The 19,969-nt window shown below is 36.0% G+C and overlaps 1 protein-coding gene across 1 annotated transcript; it reads left to right on the plus strand.

Annotated features, from left to right (window-relative positions):
- Positions 1–1,343: 1,343 nt before the first annotated feature.
- LOC129283055 (uncharacterized) lies at positions 1,344–19,246 on the plus strand. Its single transcript, XM_054918887.2, has 7 exons — positions 1,344–1,746; positions 8,392–8,442; positions 9,084–9,161; positions 10,582–10,650; positions 11,551–11,789; positions 15,640–15,812; positions 16,855–19,246. The coding sequence occupies exons 1-7, from the start codon at positions 1,599–1,601 to the stop codon at positions 17,003–17,005; spliced, it is 909 nt and encodes a 302-aa protein (XP_054774862.1). The 5' UTR covers positions 1,344–1,598; the 3' UTR covers positions 17,006–19,246.
- The last annotated feature ends 723 nt before the right edge of the window (positions 19,247–19,969 follow it).

Genomic DNA, 19,969 nt, shown 5'->3' on the forward strand with positions numbered 1-19,969 from the left:
GATGGAACCCTTTTTTTTTTTTTTTGGAAATGGTATTCAATTTTATGAAGATGGAAGGCTACAGGATATTTGCTCATGCACGAGAATGCATTTCTATAGATTGAATAATAATCGATTTTAAACAAAACCGAATAAGTGAACGGTTAAATGCCAAGTACAATGTCTGGAAGAAGAAGAAATAATTAAGATACTCTCACACGAACGTTGGCCTGTACTGTTTCCCCCAAAAAATAATAAGAAGAAGAACCTCTTTCCTAAATGGGTCGTTAAAATACATCGAGTTCAAGGGTTCAGAGTTTTTCATATTTCCTTCTCGCATTGGTCATGACGGGGGAGTTCTATATTTAAGCAGCTACGTGTGTTTTGTTATACCATCGGCTTCATTTCACACTTAGTGATTTAAAGTTCACCCTGCTTTTGAAACGATGAAGTTGGCTCGTCTGACATTTTTAGCCACAAATGGCCGATTTTTCATGGTATGTTTTCATCGATTATTATTATCTTTAGGAGTACACTAGAAAATGCATAATTGTATACATTCCAAAACATTTTCTAGAATAAATGCGATAAGTGATTCATGTTTTTCTTGATTTTTTAAGGCAAAATTATGAGATCGTAGGAATTATCAAAGATTGAATTACAAAATGTGCAAATACCCTCAGATTAATAAAACAATGCCATTGGCGCCAGAATGTGCTGATAACACCATGGTTAATTATATTGTTATTCCATGACATCTTCAACCTTGGTTTTGGGGCGTCACTGCAAGCACAATAGTCAAAATGTAATCCAGAATCGCAAATATTCGAACGTGAAATTACAGGATTCTATTAAAAAAGTAATCATATTGTCTTTCTGACTTAAAGTTCTAAGCTCAGTTGAAGCAAATCCGCACTACACCAGGTAACCCATATGAACATAAAGAAATAGTTTTCGCTATGTGTGAGTTTCCTCTTTCTTCTCCCGTCTTCATTTCTAACTCGGTAAACTTGAATTCAATAGCAATTCATTCGTTGCTAAATCCTACTTCACATTCGTGACGGAGTGCAGAAACCCCCGCGTGATTGACGTTTGATAGCTCGCAAAATGGATAGTATTGCAGACATAGAAAACAAAGAGAATCTCATTTATGTGATGACTGCTTTCTCCGTATGCCATTAGCAGAATAAAACAAGGAAAGGCAAGAGGAAACAATAATGAACCTCTCTCGCCATAAGCGGCGCGGCGGAGGTAGTGTTACCATGACAACGAAGATGCTCCACGCCTTCCTGTACAAGTCTTCCCCACAGGAGGCCGAGATGGCAGCCTCCTGATATAAGTACTGGTAGAGGTTCGCTTAATTCATTAGCAACCGGCTTGATCAAGATTCCGCTTTGATATTTGATTAGTTCATGTTGACAAAAAAAAATTGCTCTATTCATCGCGAGGCGTCTCTGGCTCATCGGGATGTCATTCACACACGGGGTCCGAGCGAGCGATTGAACGAAGAAGCTTAACCCGATCAACTCTTGATGCGGAGAACAGTCCAGTCAAAAAACTTTTAAGCCGCGTCGGAAAGTTGCTCCCGGTCTTATGGTCAGATGGTAGGAGATTGATATATGGGAATTTCCTTTGACAGACAAGAGTTCATCGTGGAACTTCCAAAGAGGCAGTTGTGCTTCATCATGAATGATTTGCGATGTGGATGCATATCTCTGCATGGAGCCTTCTTATTTGCAGTATTCGCAGTAGCCCTGTGTCGAGCTGGTAAATACACTATTTTTTTCCCTTAACGCTTCAGTCACTTTAACGAAATCTACTCAGAAACTTCAACCACCCCTTTCACCTTTATATTGTGCATTAGTTCATGTGGAAATAAAGAATGATTGTGTTATGATTCGAAGATCCGGCTTATTTCACATGATTTTTTATATTTGTAAATGTCATTCGTACGGTTGCAAAGTCATCTTTAAAAAAAGAAATGCTGCCCAGATCTGTTCTTGAAGTAAAATAAAATAAAAAAACAAAGGGATATTTGGCAACCATTGGTATGAAGGCTAGACATCACATCCGCAAGGTAGAGTTTGACAAAATTTGTGTTCTCTTGACTTTCTAATGTTCCAAACTTATTCAAAAGAAATTTTGATAAATGCATTATAAAGCAGGAACAATGTCTATGTCCAGTATTCTGCTATTTTGACGTTATGAGTGTTTTTTTTTTACATGCCTCACCTATTTTGGTTACACTGATTAAATAGGAAGGGGTCACATTCCTCCTCTCTTCGGGAAGGGGTGTTGTAGGCCTATGGTGGAAAAAAATTAAAACTTAAAAACAAAAATCGTAAATTTCAATTTAAATGATTATAGATTAGAAATTTGAGATTCATTCTTGTCCGTTCACAGATATACCACAAAATACGATCAAAGCAACAAAACATAGTAAAATATCACAAAGTACTTTGAAATCGTGGCAATACATACACATGAAAATATTAATAAAAAAATAGGAGCTGAGGCTAAACAATTTGAGTTTTGAAAGTAAGTAAATGAAAAAGAACGCATTAATGATACCACAAAATTGTTTAGGCCGTGGTCAAAATAAATACTCTTTCGGAATAAGAGGTTAACTTGATATAGGACAATTTTGTGTCATCGAAATTTGCCATCACTGATTTCCACGACTAAGGTAAAAAAAAAAGAGAAAACATGGCAAAGAAACGAGAGGGAAAGGGTGAAATAATAATAGTATCATGTAAATACTATGACCAAATCTATAACAAAATTAGATTTTTTTAAATAAAAAAAGGCAAACTTGGGACTCGCTCCCTTCGCTCCCCCGCAACTTTTAAGAAAAAATAGTGAGCCATACGCCATGTCTGACCCCTCAAAATTTTCAGCTCATTACGCCACGGTTTGGTATGGGAGGTCCAAAGACTTCTTGCGATTTGAATAACGTATGTTTGGTCAATTTGAATTACAAATAGTGTATGATTACGTCAAACAAGAAGCAACGAGTCATACACGATAGATTCAGACACCCGTAAAGCTATAGGCCATGTCAAACCTACGAAACCGATGGAAAACCGACCGACAGCAAGTTATTGGGAGGAAAAAAAAGGTCACAATATATTTTTATCTGTTTGGAGTCCATTTCGCCTGTACAACTGAAGCATAAACAGGTTAACGAAATATCACTCTTTTTCAGTTGGACTCAACGAACCTTTGTAAAAAAAATATACACACTAAAAATATAGGTTCAAAATAGCAACTCCCCGAAGGCTGTTAATTTTGCTCATTGTGCACCTATAAGGGTGCCGTTGGCGACATTAAGCACCCTAATGGGGTGCAGAGTTAAACCATTCAACATAGGTGCAAATTCTAACATTTCTCTCATAAAGTATTATTAACCTTAAACAGTGAAGATTTACACCTTTTAAGGTGCAAACGAGCAATAATTGGTGCAAATAATCATTAAAAGGTCATTATTTGCAACTTCATTCCAATTAGAGTGCAAAATCACTCCTAAAGAAGTGCTACCAAGTTTTATTAAGGGTGCAAAATTTTGTTAAGCATGCATAAAACGTTTGTTTCATGACATGATGTCCTGAATACCATTCATGCTTACAAGCAAAATATATTTTAATCGAATCATTAGTTTTTCACTCCCACTTAGAATTTGGCATATCGTTTCCAGACAGAGAAAGCATAATAATTCGAAAGCTGACATAATGGGAGAACCACAAATATCGTTGAAGGTGTTAAATTATGCATTACATTTGTGATAAATGTGTTGCAGTTGTTGATGATGTGCATGTTTATTGAATCAGTGCATTAAAACAAATCTTCACACAAGGTTGCGTTATCGTTAAATAAAATCCAATCGTACGCAACTTTGTGGTGGAATAAATCCAACATGATTTTTATCTCGAACTTGCTCGATAATTACTTACCAAAATGTGCCTGTTTTCCCTTTCCCATCATTAAGTAGTGTTTTTAGTCAAGATTTAACATGTTTAAAGAGTGCATTATATTTCCCATTTACTACTTGGCACTTCATTTTCGTACACTTAAATTGCCACTGCGTAATATTCTACATTATTCATCCGCCTTCATTGACTGAAAGATAAGCTCCTCCCTCGCTCAGCGATGAACCGACAGACAACAAGCAAATGTGTACAGGGGTGGTAAAAATGGTAGATATAAATATAGATCGATGGCAAACTAATTTTGCAATCATCATGATTAACACGAAGCTTTCAAAGAATTCAGTTTTCATATTAAATTATACGAAATGGAACGGGAAAAACACATGTGACTTAGCCCTTAGCCGAGCAGACATCATTGTTATATCTTCATCTTCACTTAGCATGTCTTTGTTGATTGTGTCGATAATTTCAATTACGTTACAAAAGTAGAAACGAGACGGAAAATATCCATTAATTACATCAGCCAAGGTCAGATTTGAGAGCTATGACCGAGCTTGCTGAATTGGGTAGTTATCGCTATAGCGCAATGGCGACTCCAATCATGTAGGATAAGAAAAAAAAAGAAAACTCTGATGCATCATATCCTGTCCAATCTCAAAGACTGTGTTCCGAAAAAGAAACTAATAGAAAAAACAATGAGCCATTAGTATCATTAATCAAAAGTTAGCACATTACAGGCATATTTCATGTTGGGTATTTATATAAATTATTGTTGACTAAAAATATGTCCTTTCTACCTAGTAACCTCTCGCTGAAGTCGCCACTTTTGCATCTATTAATGTCTGAGGCTTCTCCCCTTGATTTCATATTATATTTCTTTATTTCTTTTTAATTTTCTTAATTCCCCTTCCAAATTTTTCAGTTCCTTGATTCTCTAAAAGTGGCGGCCGAAACGTCATATCATTATTTAATTTCAATCAGTGACTTTCATTCAATTTGATTTTGTTTACTCCATCTGTTAAAATGGAAGGCAACCCTGCAGAAAGTTTATTGTAAAAAAGAGCCTTAAAAATTACCTTAAATATTTATGAATGTTTGAGGAAAGTCCATCAAAGAAAAATATAAAAAAATCATTAGAATATAATTTTTTTTCTTCATACTGCATAAGATGTCATATGCGAGCAGCTACCTCATAAAGTTATATCGCGTAGCAAAAAAAATATAAATTCCACCCCAAAATTATTTTATTGTACCTTCAGTAGATTAACAAGCAATTTCAATCCTGTTCCTGAGAGAAAAAGAAAGTCATCAGGAACAATTAAAAGAAATTAATTGAATGCATTTCATATTACAAAACATATGGGGCAGCTGCTGGTTTATAAATAAATATTTTAATCTTTGGTGGATTTTTCTCGAACATTCACGGCTATTTTCTTTAAATGAATTTTTTCTGGTATTTTTACCCACCGAGAAATTCGAGATGAATTTTCCCTTTAACTTACTCAAACACCACCAACGAAGTTGATATTCAAATATTATGAAGTGAATGCTAACAGGTAAACAAATACTAATAGTTCTATCCCCATTGCAACAAACAAAAATTGTTATAGGTTTTCTGTCATACCCCGTTCTATCGTTGACTGGAACGACTTACCAAACCCAATCAAATCCATTCTCGACAAAGAAATATTCAATGTAACAATCCCGAAGCACTTAAACCAAAATCAATACTAAGCAACGCCTCTTGCCTCCGCGTAACGACCATCAGCGCACCCTGCCCCTGCCCGTTTGACCCCTTTTAGGCGATTTGGGCAGTATCTTGGAAGTAAGTAAGTAAAATAAATCTATAGAAGCTTCGTGGTGTAGTGGTTCGGATTCTCGCCTTGTAATCTCAGGGTCGTGCGTTCGAATACCACCCCGGCGTAGCGTCCTTTGGCAAGGCGTCAATCCACACTTTGTCCCTCTCCCCCAGGTGTTAAATGGGTACCCGGTAGGATTTGAAAGTCTTGGAACTCTTTTTAATGCTCCCTAGAGAGTGGAGAAAGTGCATACATTGTATGCGAGTATGGCAAGATCCGATGACGGGGTAATAATAATTGCCGTGTAAAGCGCTTAGAATCAAAGTGTATTAAGTGTTCACATAAATGTAACAGTTCTTGTTATCATTATTAACGAAGTCAATTCCCCCAATTTTTATATAACATATTAATTTCTTTATTATCGTAGTGATGTACTAATCGTATTTATTATGAACCTTCTATGTCTCTTTAAGCAAAATACCCCTTTTATTTATAGAGCAAAATAAATTAATCGAATTCAATGGAATAATGACAATGACATATGATTTGTTGATGATGATGGTAGTGGTGGCGATGATGATGATGATAAGGATGATAACGATGACAAATATAATACTATTTCTACTACTCCTAAACATAATGAAAATGGTAATAGTCATTCGAATTATTTTGTATGATGATGATGACAGTGATGATCATATTTCTAGCAATACCATTCCTTGTACTACTTCTGATGATAATATGAAAAATGCACATATCAATATCAATAAATTGATGGAAAGATAAGAATATTATGTCGATTATCATTGTATTGATGACAATGATTGAAGATAATGATTATTAAAATTGATAATGATATTTTCGTCACATATCGCATAGATTTTCGACAAGGAAGATTTTAATGACAACAAGAAATAATATAAAAAAAAAATCATAAATTGAAATATACATGCGAATGAGGAAATAGGAATTCCCCCAAATAGAAAGTGTGATAGATATGACTAAGGAGGTGGCCAGAGGCAACGTATTAAGAGGAATCAACAAAACACTTCCATCGACTGCTGACGACACTTTCCAGCCACCTTACCCCTTACCGCCATTCAGAGATATTTGTATTCCAATTTTAAGGTCAGCGAATGGTAAAACATTTGTCACACTTTTTTAAAGGTCAAGTCAACTCAAGAAAAATGTTGATTTCAATCAGCAATGAAAGTTCAAGTTCAAACAAGCATAATGCTGACAATTTCATCCAAATCGGACGTAAAATAAGTTATGACATTTTCCCCAAACGGTTATACGCGCAACCCTGTCACAAGGGTTAATATGAGTACGTTTAACACTCTTAAACATGTTGGGCAACATACTGTCCACACAACAACTGGTTAAAACTTTATCCAATTCTGGGTAGTTTTAAACCAATAATGTGTGCTTTGGGTGAAAACTACACAGTATTGGTTGAAAACTACCAAGAGCTGGATAATTCTTTTAAACCAATTGTTTTGTGGACAGTTTGTTGGCCAACATTTAAAGAGTGTACCGAAAATCCATGACCGTTTAGCAGTTCGTTCCTCTGGGTAATTGTAAAAGAAATAGGTTTATAAAAACAAAATCTCAAAAACAAGATAAAAACACAAATCTTGATGTATCAAAAATTTCATAATACGATATACCTTCTCACACCTAGTACATTGTGATTGTGATATATATATATACATTACTTCTTGAAAGTTTTCTGAGCACACGTGTGTGATTGATTCTATCATTTCTTGTGCCAAGTTCTTTTGAAAAACCTTTTTACACGGTGATCTGAAAAAAAGGCATCCAAATAATATGTACTTCGCCATTCCCTTGTAAGATAGGGTTTCAATATAATGACAAATTGCTGATCAGTAAACGACCCCTTTGGTCTCATATGAACACACTGTCCCACAGTCTGTGTCACAGTGTGCTCAAAGAGTGGACAGTGTGAAATCTCCTTCACATTGTTAAATTTGAGCATTTCAACAGTGTGAATCATACATTCACATAGTCGACCATGTGAACACACTGTGAACAGTCACACTTTCGAGGTGTCCACAGTGTGAAAGTGTCGTTACACTGTTGAATTTGAGCATTTCAATACTGTAAATATATATATATATATATACTGTGAATATATTTTCACATATCCCACTATGTGAAAACCCTGTGATCACACAGTATGAGACACGTTGTTCTATCCAGGGTGTCCCTGGTGGTCTAGTCCTATGTGGTCTTCAACCGGTTGATCTAATAAAGTTTTGGTCTAATATTGCCACTACGTTTGGACTCTATCAATTTCGTCTATTACCCTCTTGCTCTTAAACTGGTTTAACTTTCTGTTAATGAACCAAATTTTCATTTGACAAATTGAAAAAAAAAGAAAGTATGAAGTCGATAAAAGGAAAGTTAGATTAGCTCTGCATTATACTAAAAGAGACTTAGACCAAGTGGGTAATAGACTAAATCAAATTCGAGTCCAAAAGGCATTTACACCAAAGTGAGAGTAGACCAACTGGGCTAAGACCATGTGGTATTACACTTCCTGAGTAGTATAGGGACAAATTACTTGCAGACCAAGAAATTATGAACCAAATATATGTATCAACGTATTGACTTGAAATCTGTCTCTCTCTCCTAACTCTAAACCTTACCTACTTCATAACCAGGTGAACAAAGTGGGTCATATTCTTCCAGCAAATCTCCATCCATTACAGAAGGTAATTACTTCCACAATCGGATTACCATATAGTAATATCAGTATGAATCATTAAAATGTGAAAGCACTTGGAGCACCTTCAGCTAAATTATATTTCATGGAAACTCATTATTAAAGGCCTTACATGCTTAGCATAAATTGAGTTTGTGGTTTTATAGTCATATATAAATGTAATAATATACATTATTGACATGAGTTATCGAATCTATCAACTTTGTTTTCATAAATTATTAATGTTTATCTTTAGAAGTAGTTTATATGTAAAGAAGTTTATAGATCCCCGCCCATGCAATAACACGCGAATAGTACCATTTTAACCTTCCCCGCCCCCTCCCAAATTCCCCAATTGACATCTTCTCATCTTTCTGTTTGTTCATTGCAATTATCAGCAATATCTCTTCACAAATGATTGTTTATGCGCTGACCAGGCAAAGCAACCGGATCATTGTTTGACCACACCTCCATGGTATTACTCCTTGAAAGTGCTTTTGCTTTTCTTTGCAATTACCTTTATGATGACCTTTTCTTTTCACCCACGCTTGCACTTATACAATTTAATTGCACGTCCATGACTACCTCCCACTTTGTAACAATCTATTATTATACTTCTTTGTTTTAATTTGTCTTTTTTTCTATTTTCAGGAGTCGATAATCCCTTCCCTCATCCGTCTTCACCTTCACCTCGCCTTTCAATTCTAACAGAGTCCTCCATCACAGAAGGTAGGCCATATTATATGTTTAATATAATACACATAATCACACACACACACAAACACACACACACATACATATATATAAAGATATGGGTGTGTGCAGGTGTGTGGGTGTCTGTGTGAGTACGTGTAGAAAACAACATTTTAAAAGTTTGTCGTAAAACCCATCTTTTCAAGTTACTCCTTAGTTCTTCAGAATGGCATGAAGGTAAGACACTGCCCACGAATGTTATGAGAAGTATTATAAATGAAAAAAAAAACACTATCACTCATGAATATCTCGCATGATCAACGAATTTTGTTTTGAAATTGCACGTAAATGGTTTTGTTTGACAATTATTACATCTTGTAATCATCAAATTCATACAGATCAGGAAGTGACATTGAATTGAAGTTCATTGATATATTTCATTTCTATATCCATTTTTCCCTAATACAAATGATAAAACTTTTATACAAAATCAATACAAATCAATTGCAAATTGGTAATGACAAATAATATAGAATAATAAAAAATCATAGATAAATAAAACCTTTTTGAAAGAATATGAATAGTTGTACATGTACAATGTATGTATGCTTTAAAAAGAAAAGAAATGAAGAAAAGAGACCAGCTAAGAAGCGATGCTTGTATGACGCTGATCTCTCAAACAGTACGGAAATATTAAAGGAACGTGAATAGGAGATTATGGAGCAGATATTTGATTTCACGGATGATAAATGCATGCCATACATGATAAAAAAGATAACTGAACAAAGCAGTAAGGGGAGGGGTGCTCTCGAAAGAAAAAGTCAGATACAACAGAAAATTAATAGGGTCAAAGGGGAAATGAAAAAAAAATAAAAAGGAGTGAGGTAAAGGGTCGGAATTGACAAGCCCGTCGGGATATGTGACGTAAGTTAATTTACTGGAAAGGAAAATGAAAAATTTGCCCGAGGTGAATTAGATGTATTATGTAATCATGAATATAATAAAGCTAAGGTGAATTCAAGGTCTCACGATTCCTAATCTCGCAGGCCCGACTAATAGTATTGATGATAGTAATGATGGTCATTATCAGTATTTCTCTTAACTATTACCGTTATCATTTTATTCGTCATTATTATTATAATTTTATTATCAGTATTATCATTATTATCATCAACCTCCTCATCCTCCTCTTTCTCCTCTTCCTACTTCTTCTTCTTCTTCTCCTTCTCCCCTTCCCTTCCCTTCTCTTCATTATTTTCATCATCATCATCCTCATCATCATCGTCCTCTTCTTCTTTTTCTTCTTCATATCCTCCTCCTGCTCCGCCCACTCCCCTCATGTATCTTCATTGTTTTCATTATCATCGTTTTTCGCCAATATCATCATCAGGAACACATTTCAATATTTACCACATTGTAAAGGTAACGTTATCTATCCTTTTCGTTTAACTTGTAGATATTCAGGGTAAAACAAGGAAACCGAGGTGTATATATGATAACGGAGCAATACGAATTTTATTAGAAGGTAAGTGCACGTGCAAACAAATTCCACCGGTGATTTTACATGTTTACCGGTGTATTGGGACACTTAGTAGAGCGTCCACCTGACAACAGCGGTTAACCGGGAGGCCATTATCATTATTGTATCATTATTATTTTTATTACTATTATCAAGATTACTGTTATAAATACCATCACCATCACTACCACCATCATTATTATCTTCTTCTACTTCTTCTTCTTCTTCTTTTCCTCCTCCTCCTTCTTCTTCTACTAATAAAATACCTTTATTTTCATGAAAGATATAGAATATGAAATCATGTTTTTCTTACAATTCTCCAACCATTAATATTTTTTAAATGCATTTTATATTAATCACAAAGTAAATTATTCACACAATGAAATCTACGGGTATAATGATATTAATTTATCACATTTTATCGCTTACTTATTAATCTAACTCTATATAATCTGACTATGGCAAAAGATTAAAGAGAAATGTTAGTTGTGGTAACGATCTCAAAATGAGTGCGCCGACAGAATCAAATAAAATGACCGGCCAAATATTTTTATATATGAATAAAAAGATATTTCCAAATGGCTCTGGACGAAAATAAGAAATTGCTAAGAAATGTGTAACATAAATACGTAATTCCATCAATTGTCGGGTAGTTTTCAAATCAATATTAATACATGGTCCCACATATGCCTTTCTTTGTCAGTAATCCTAAGTACTGTCGGTTTTCAGCTAAGATTTCATGATTTCACAAAGATAAGTTTATGTTAATCCACCAAATCTATAGCTATGATGTTTGGGTGACAATTAACCTTGATTTTAAGACTTTCTCATTTAATAATCGTTTGCTGCAACTACATTATTTTACCTTTAACTCCTTTCTGCGTATTTTCTCTATTTTGTCAACAGAACTTATATTGGAATTATTCAGAGATTTGGACGACATGAACATAGACCTCAATAGCAGTCAAAAATACGTCCTCAGAAGAAGATTACGTGGTTTTTATCACAAAGCAACTAAGCACCCTGCAGTTCATGAAAAAAAAATCGCCTTTTCGTCAACAAAACCTACACATTATCACGGTGATGAAGAAAAGTTAAAACGGGATTCACCTACCGATCTGAGGCCGCTATCGAATGAGATAATGGTACGTAAGTGTAGAATCATGTGCGCAGTTCAGTCAGGAGAGGTTACACGAAAAACCTTTTATTATTATTATTATTTACGCACGACCTTACGGATGGCGCGTGACACCTCGAGCAAAATGAGATACCTCGAATACTTGTTCAGTATCACGAATTTTAACAGATCATATTTTAACGCATGCTGGCGGAACGTATTTTCGTTTGGTGAGGGGGGGGGGGGGCAGAGCCAAAAAAGGCACTTATATGTTAAAATCGGCATTTTGGTGCAAAGAGATATTTTCACCATGAGATTTATCATCTGCGTGAAGTAGTTGTGTGTATTATAGTAATCAAGTTGAGCAAAGCCAATTTAAAGTCATTTCTGATGAGATATATATTTAGACTTTTATTCCGCGAGAGAGCGGTTTGGAAAAAAATTAAAATCTGAAGTTGTAAACTCCCTTTTTTGGTCGATTATGGTGCTAATTAATGTAATAAGACATGAAAATTTAACATTTTAAGCAATTTCTGTAAAAATGAAAAATATGCATAACTAACTAAAGAATTAACGCGATCGTAAACCGCGAGCTGACATTTTTAATATACTGACCAGAAAATTAACCAGTTAAGGACTGCATTTAGTGACTCATGAAGAGGATACATATCTCACCAATCAAATAATATCAGCGCGAAACGCGACTGAGCTAAAAATTTGTGATATTCCATCCTGACAACTGGATATTCCCAGCATTTTTTGTAACCAGGAACAGAATGAGGACCTTACTAAATAGTAAACGATGCGAGCGCGAAAAGCGAGCCAAAAATTTGTGATATTCCAACCTGACAACTGGACATTCTAAGCATTCTTGTAACCACGAAAATGATGAGTACCTTACTAAACAATAATTGAAATATATTATGGTTTACTTCAAAAAGGGTATTTCATTTTGAAAAACGGCATTTCATTTTGAAAAAGACACATTTCATTATGAAAAAGGGCATTTTCCACTTTAAAAAATAGGGCATTTTTTGGCTACTGGGATTTTTTTTTTTTTTTTTTTTTGGGGGGGGGGGAGGACGAGTACCCCTGCCCGATTCCGCCAGCCCCTGAGCTGACGGAAGTCAAACTGATTGGAATGGGATTTTTGCACTGAAGATCAGCGGAGGGGGGGGGGGGTGCAAATCAAGTTAAGTATGACTTAAGAGTCGCACTTCAATGCTAGTTGGGTGCCGTATTATAGGCATCACCGCATTGGTCAAATCATGCTAAGCGCTAAGAGGGCGCGGCTACTGCGAACTGATCAATAAGAGTGCGCGTTACATATCATGTTCACATCAGCACTAAGCTTGACTTTTAAGTCACACCTAACTATTTGTGAAACACTCCCCATGTCTTCAACCATGAGTAAACTCGTGCGTCACCTACGAACAGATTTATTAAACACCTCCGGTACCCTCATCTGGTATCGTAACTCATATCGGTTACAGTAACTTGCAAACTGTGAGGAGTTGAAATAGCTCATGCAAAAGGCAACGGCGATAAGTTATAACCCTGTGGGGATGGTTGGGGCTTGGTTCCAGACTAAGATGCTAATTCGCTGTAAAATCTTTAAGATATCTCCGAAAATTCCTTATAGGGCATAACCAATAAGCATATAGGGATTGTCTTACGATACTTCCCGGGGCAGTGGTAACGCCATATTCTTTCAATATTTCATAGTGTCCATAAATCCACCAACGTTAATTTGTGCAATTTTTTTTCTAAACGCACTCATATCAAGCGGCATCTGATACATCTAAATCACCCGAAGCTAGTTTTTAAGGATATTAAATAATTCTATGTTAAATTTACTTATCAAGTTCAAGGATCATATTAGGTATCCATATTTTTCCAAATTGCCTCCAGTTTCGTTTGCAAATAAAAAAATAATACATGGTAATTACTAAAGTTGTAAATGACATTTTGTACTGCCCTATGATTGGTAAAATGAGCATGCTTTACTGGCGTACAGAGGGGGAGGGGGTGTTCTTGAGTGTCATGCCCATCCCCCTCCCCTAAAAAAGGAAGTAATTAATAAATAACGTCGGAGAAAAAAGTATAAAAAAGGTAAAGGGGAAATATGAATCAATTTCCTTAAAAAATAAATCACAAATTAGATTTTTGTTTCATAAACATGATAAAGGTCAAGTTTTTTAAAGATATTTTTTCCCCTATGGGCCATGATTGACTTCATTTTTTTTTTTTTTTTTTTTTTTTTTTTTTGGGGGGGGTCATTACGCCGCTGGCTTGCTAAGTATTCGTTTAGACCTCAAGGGATTTTTAACCCCTCCCCCACAAGCTTTACATGGAATATATGCCTGACCCCTCTGTGGTTTATGATGTATCACTCTCGCTCTTAAGAACCAACAGTAGTTTAATCAAGTTTTTTAGCATGGTTGAATGGTTGTAGATTAAAAGACTTAACAGGGAACCCAACCTTGGTCATAAAATAGTTCATGATCGGTTACTGTTAAAATACAACATTATGTTATTTCAATACTATAGTGTTAATATGATGGTCTACGGTGTATTTTTTAACACCTGAAGATGTTGTCTTCCGAGAAGACCGATCGATGTACAGTTGTTCTTAACATAGCAGTTTTTGTAATGGATTTTTCATTATTTCCACATTAGGCCTATTTTTCTTTTAGGGGGGGGGGGGTAGCTTGACATAAATCATAGTAGGTGTTCCCCCTTTTTTTTTAGCAAGAATAATGTTTCCCGAATTTTGTTTGTCGATTTTAATTCATTGTACATTACTGTGATTTCAGTTCATTTTATTTTCTCTTATTACACTTCACTGTATTATATGACATTGTTTATTTTTTCTGTTTTATCGTATTTTTAAAAAAATCTTATTTCATTTCAGTTTTCGTTCATTTATTTATTAATGATTTCTGGTGGAAGACGACGCCCAAAATCCCAGCCGTAAGCCCATGATTTGCATTATGTGTCTAGATGATTACTAAAAATACAAACACGCATTATACTGATCACGATTATCTTAATGTTATTTTCGTACGATAAACGAAAGGAATTAGGGTTTTTACAGTATGCATTAGTTTTACCTATTCTAAGTTACGGATCAAGGTATTGCTTGTCATTTTTATGTTTAGATATTAAGTAATTGTAAAAATAAACATACCGTCATCCTAAAATAATCACCTCCTTGTAATCGCAGGATCACACTGATAAATGATAAATGATAAATCCATAATTTATTGTTCGAAAATAGACATGAAATGAAATACTCCGAAAATTTGCTTTGCCCAATTGATCGTGGGCCCGGCAGCCGCTGTGCAGCGCCAGATCGACGAGGCTCTATCCCTTTAATCGTTGAACGCCAAACAGGGTAGCAGCAACTCCCATCTTTTAACGTCTTTTGGTCTGACGCGGACAGGGTTTGAACCCCCAACCTCCCGGTTGTGAGACGGACGCTCTACCAACTGAGCCAACACACCGGTTACAGATTTACAACACTGCGGGTGGCATACGGGGATCTTAAAATTATCGCACGACCACCGGACGATATGAGCGCTGCATTATTTCCTACTGCCTCTGCACGACTTTGTATTTTGCATCACTGCGATACCAAACACATGAACTCGTATTATGGTAGCAATACATCGTAATACAAGCAAACGTACGATGTATTGTGTCAAATGAAAATATAGGCATTACCCTATGTAACTGAAAATTCAGTTGTTTATTGATTTGAATTCATTATTATTGTCATGCTGTGTCTTTATATCCATTGCATTAAGGTCAAATTATTATTCTGTAAGCTTTCTTAATTTCTCATGTTTTTGCTTGTTTCTTTCATTTCTCAACAGAGTAAACGAAGCGGGCAGATTTACGAAAGTTGTGAAACTGTTGCTGATTGGGACATAGTCGACCATGGAAGAGTAAAAAATGAAACGGTTGTCGAGCTGTTTCCCAAATCATGGTTCTTTATCAGGAAATGTGTATCAAAGGGAAGAACGTGCAATATTGGAAATGAAAATTTGTAAGTATATTTGCAATAATAGCATTTTCATTAATGCATACTAACTAAGTGATGCTCGTCCTTCGCTTGCGGAGACGACCATAACTTCACAAATTCCTATGGGTTCGAAGATGGCTGAATAGCCAAATCTTTGCCCGAGAAAGTATGTTGCAATGCGGGCAAGAAAAAGACGGCAGTTCGGCATGCACAGCGATGGCGCTTGCTCTGTCTTTTCCACGTTGGCTTTTTGTTCTCGCTTGTCCACACGCCTTGACTCATGGCCTGACACACGAGTCCTAACTATGATCTATGGTATCCATGTAATAAGGTCTGGCACAGGGGAAGGATTAAATTCCACTTCGGACAGACACTTCGTACAAACAAATGAACTCATGTGCATGCGACATTCATAGCCCCATAACAGTGGGAGGAATGAAATGAATGAAATAAGAATAAATGATAGATACGGCTTAAATGATAACAATTGGAACATTCCCCGCTCCTTTCCTGTCAACAATTATATTTGATTGATGACACATTCATTTTTTTTTATTATTTGATTTTTATTGAATAAAATAGTCAGAGATAGGGGATAAAAGTGGGTTATGCGAACACGTTTTTTAACACACTCTTCCATCTAAAATGTTAGTAATCGCCTCAATATGATCATGCTTTTTTGTTTTATTGTGTGCCTTTGAATCTATCTTGAAACCATTTTTTTTATTCATTAACCTAACTTTTGGTTGAACCCATGATGTTCTGCCAACCACCCGATGTTATGCTGATAACATAGACGGTGTTGATTGGTCTGGAATCGGTTGGTTTCATTGGCTTGACGGTAGGCAAAAGACGTACTTCGGAACACTTTTCAAATTCTACTTCTCTACCAACTTCTTTAATGTATTCTTATCTTTACGGTTATGAAATTCTAAACGTTTTTCTCTCAAAATCTGTTCTCTTCAGCTGTAATTTATATTTCTTCTTCATTACGTTAACACTCACCATTTTCGATATTTGTTCTCATTACTGTCACTTCCTTTCATCTTCTCCCCTCCCCCCACAGGTCATCTTTAGTGAGTAATACGATGTGCTTAGAACAATCGACCTGGGTTCCTGCCTATGTTAGACAAAAGGGCTACTCCTATTACGAATGGGAATTTATTCAGGTTCCGTCGTGTTGTAGCTGTGCCGTATACGTTGCCAACTTCCTCTAACTTCCTCTAGAATACATATTTTTAGAGAGCATTTATTTTACTATGAGTGCCGTGCCTCGATCGCAACCCGACGTGCATTCCCGTCTGTATGATCTGCAGCAGATTTTGTATAAAATCATTGCGGCGTAAGCACGGGTCGGTGCTTTTTCAAGAACTCGGAGCCAGTAGCTGCGGAAACGAGGATGGGGGAGGTGGGCTTGAGTACCCTCCACTTTTTTCCTAAACCTTGTACAAAAACGTTTAAAAAATGCCATCTGATTCCGCGGCCCCTGGGAGGAGTACGAATAGCACGAAGAGTGGTTATTGGGCATGTGGAAGTCACGCTGCGCGTGACTACATAATCACGCAAAAAATACGTGATACGCACGACAACCGTATAGCCTCTGCACCTGCTTCTGACCTCGAACTCACAATCAAATAGAGGGCGTCTTATTAACTTCATGGTTAAGATTGGAGCCGTGGCATTTACCAGGTCGGTGGCACGTCGGCTGTGCCTTACAACTGTAGCGCCCAACGTTCGACTCGAGATGTCTCAAATAAAAATGGTCCGTGTTAACTAGCAACCACAGAGGAGACCCATAGTGTATGGCTTTGATTTGATTACGACAACGCTAGACGCATGGATCGCAGAAATGTGTTCAGTATAACGCAGGCTGTGATGCGCGTGAGAGCGAACTCAGCCAGGACACGCAAGACGGATTACGATAGTATCGCCCCAAAGACGTATCTGCGACAACACAACTTGTCTACTCTCTCACCTACATATTTCAGTACTTGGGGACGTCTCCTTTTGATGTGTTAATCAATTTGCTTGGATTTCGCGGTGACGGAAGTCTGGGACGCCTCCTGTAGCTGCATTCTCCTTTGAAACTGACGGAGACGTCGGAGAGACATCTCAACATGCTTAAGTGCGTCTCGGAAACTGGAAGCAGTCTCCGAAACCCGACCTTGAAGAAGTTTCCTCTAACTATTTTCAAAGTTCGTTCGTTTCATGAGACGCTTCGAGGACGTTTGCAGAGACGTATCTAGAACTTGCAAAATCTAGATTTGCAAGGAGGTTTCAAATCCAGTTAGATCTCTCTCTTTTTCTTTAGAAGACACTTGTTATTGACACAACCACTTTACTACTAATTCAAATTGTATGCATCTCTTTGTAGGAAATGTTGTATCTGAGAACCCAATGCTTGCCTAGGGTTTGTGAGACATAGCAATATGTGACGAATGCTATTCAATTCTTTAGTACCCAAAATGAATGAATGAATGAATAAACAAATAAACAAAGATCCACTTCGAAAATAGTTTTCCCAGAATATAAACATCCATAATTTCAAATCACTTATTCGCCATTTAAAGAACCTACGTTCATTTCCAAATGAAATGTAGGTCCCAAAATAAACAACAGGATCGTTGAGAAAAAGCAAATTAGTAATGAATTTGATATTCTTTGCCACGTCCCTTTACGCTTGATTGGCGATTAAACCTTGGTTTTCTGCAACATTTCATTTAACCATTTACCTAACTCTTTGTGAAACACCTCCAGGTCTACTATATTATATGTTGCTATGGCTGGCAAACATCGAGTATTCTTTGAGACTACCAGTAACCTTTGTTTCAAAATGATGCATGCATACAAAATATTATCTTACAAATAATGTTGATGGAATTTAATTATCATTCTCTGTGAGTGTATGCGTGTATTTTCTTTAATGAGTTTTTTATTAAATGTATGATATAACAAATTAATTTATTTATTCGTATTATAAACAAGGAGCTCAAAGGCTTATTCAGCCAATGGATGTTTTTTCGAAGCATCATATTTTTTTCGATTTTCATGTAAATATTCCTCGCTTTTGAAAATAGAAACCAAAGATTTATGGACGTAAGTTCTTTTCACACGGGACACGGGAGACGTCAAAACTGACGGCGACACACGTGAAATAAAAATGGATTATTTTCTATTTGAAAATAACATTTTTTGGTTTGAAGATCCGAGAGCTGTGCCTAAAGTTTTCGAACGAATTTTATGGTCCAATACATGTTTAAAACTGTGATTGTTTGATGGTTCATTTATGGTAACGTCTGGAACAGTTATATGACTAGATCTGTGTCCTAGGGCATAAGTGTTGATTATATAGTTCATCATATTGGCGGCGGGGGGAGACCACCAAAAAAATTTGACAAGCAAAAAAAAAAAAGGTTATCAACCAAAATTTTAGGGGGGACCAACAAAAAATTTTGACAAGCAAAAAAAATATCAACTTAAAATTTAGGGGGGATCGTCCTTAGGGGGACAGGTCCCCCCGTCCCCCCCCCCCCCCGCTTCCGCCGCCTATGTAGTTCATACATTAATAATTTTGTATTCTTAAGACGAGCTGGATTAACGTTAACATTTTGATCTTTTCGGATGTTTATTTGTCGAGGATTGTTTTGAATATATTTATGATTTATTATCCTGTCTAAAGACGCAGATTTTCGGATGTGTCTCTCCAAAAGTAGCAGGAAACAAATATTCATTATTGATAACTATATCAGAACTTTGCATTTTCATGTCGACTTGTAGCCACAAAATGTGCTTAACAATCTAAATGTTTAGTTATATGTAGTTAAATGAACATTCACGAATTTAGCTCATTGGGAAATAAAAGCTGAATAAGTAACTAATGTTTTGTCATCCTTCAAAAGTATATTTTATATGGTGCATTTAAATCCCATATTTGAGATACATATGTTTATATTTATAAATACACATTCGTCGAAAATTCTATTACCTCCTTTAAGAGTAAAACTGACCATTATTGCAACATATATGACACATATTTAACACTAAACTTTATGAAAATAACAACGAACACTTTTATATAAAAAAGTGTCACAGTTTGGAAATGCTAAGTATGATTATAAAGAATGTGATGACTTCATTTCGTACTTTTTAATAATGCGAATTTTTTTGGGAGATATATTCAT

This window comes from Lytechinus pictus, chromosome 19 (genome assembly GCF_037042905.1).
Source record: "Lytechinus pictus isolate F3 Inbred chromosome 19, Lp3.0, whole genome shotgun sequence".
Lineage (NCBI taxonomy): Eukaryota > Metazoa > Echinodermata > Echinoidea > Temnopleuroida > Toxopneustidae > Lytechinus > Lytechinus pictus.

Coding starts and splice junctions, on each gene's coding strand:
- LOC129283055 (XM_054918887.2), top strand. CDS start 1,599: ATGGGAATTTCCTTTGACAGACAAGAGTTCATCGTGGAACTTCCAAAG. Junction 9,162..10,581: donor AGAGTCCTCCATCACAGAAG/GTAGGCCATATT, acceptor TTTAACTTGTAG/ATATTCAGGGTAAAACAAGG. Junction 15,813..16,854: donor AATATTGGAAATGAAAATTT/GTAAGTATATTT, acceptor CTCCCCCCACAG/GTCATCTTTAGTGAGTAATA.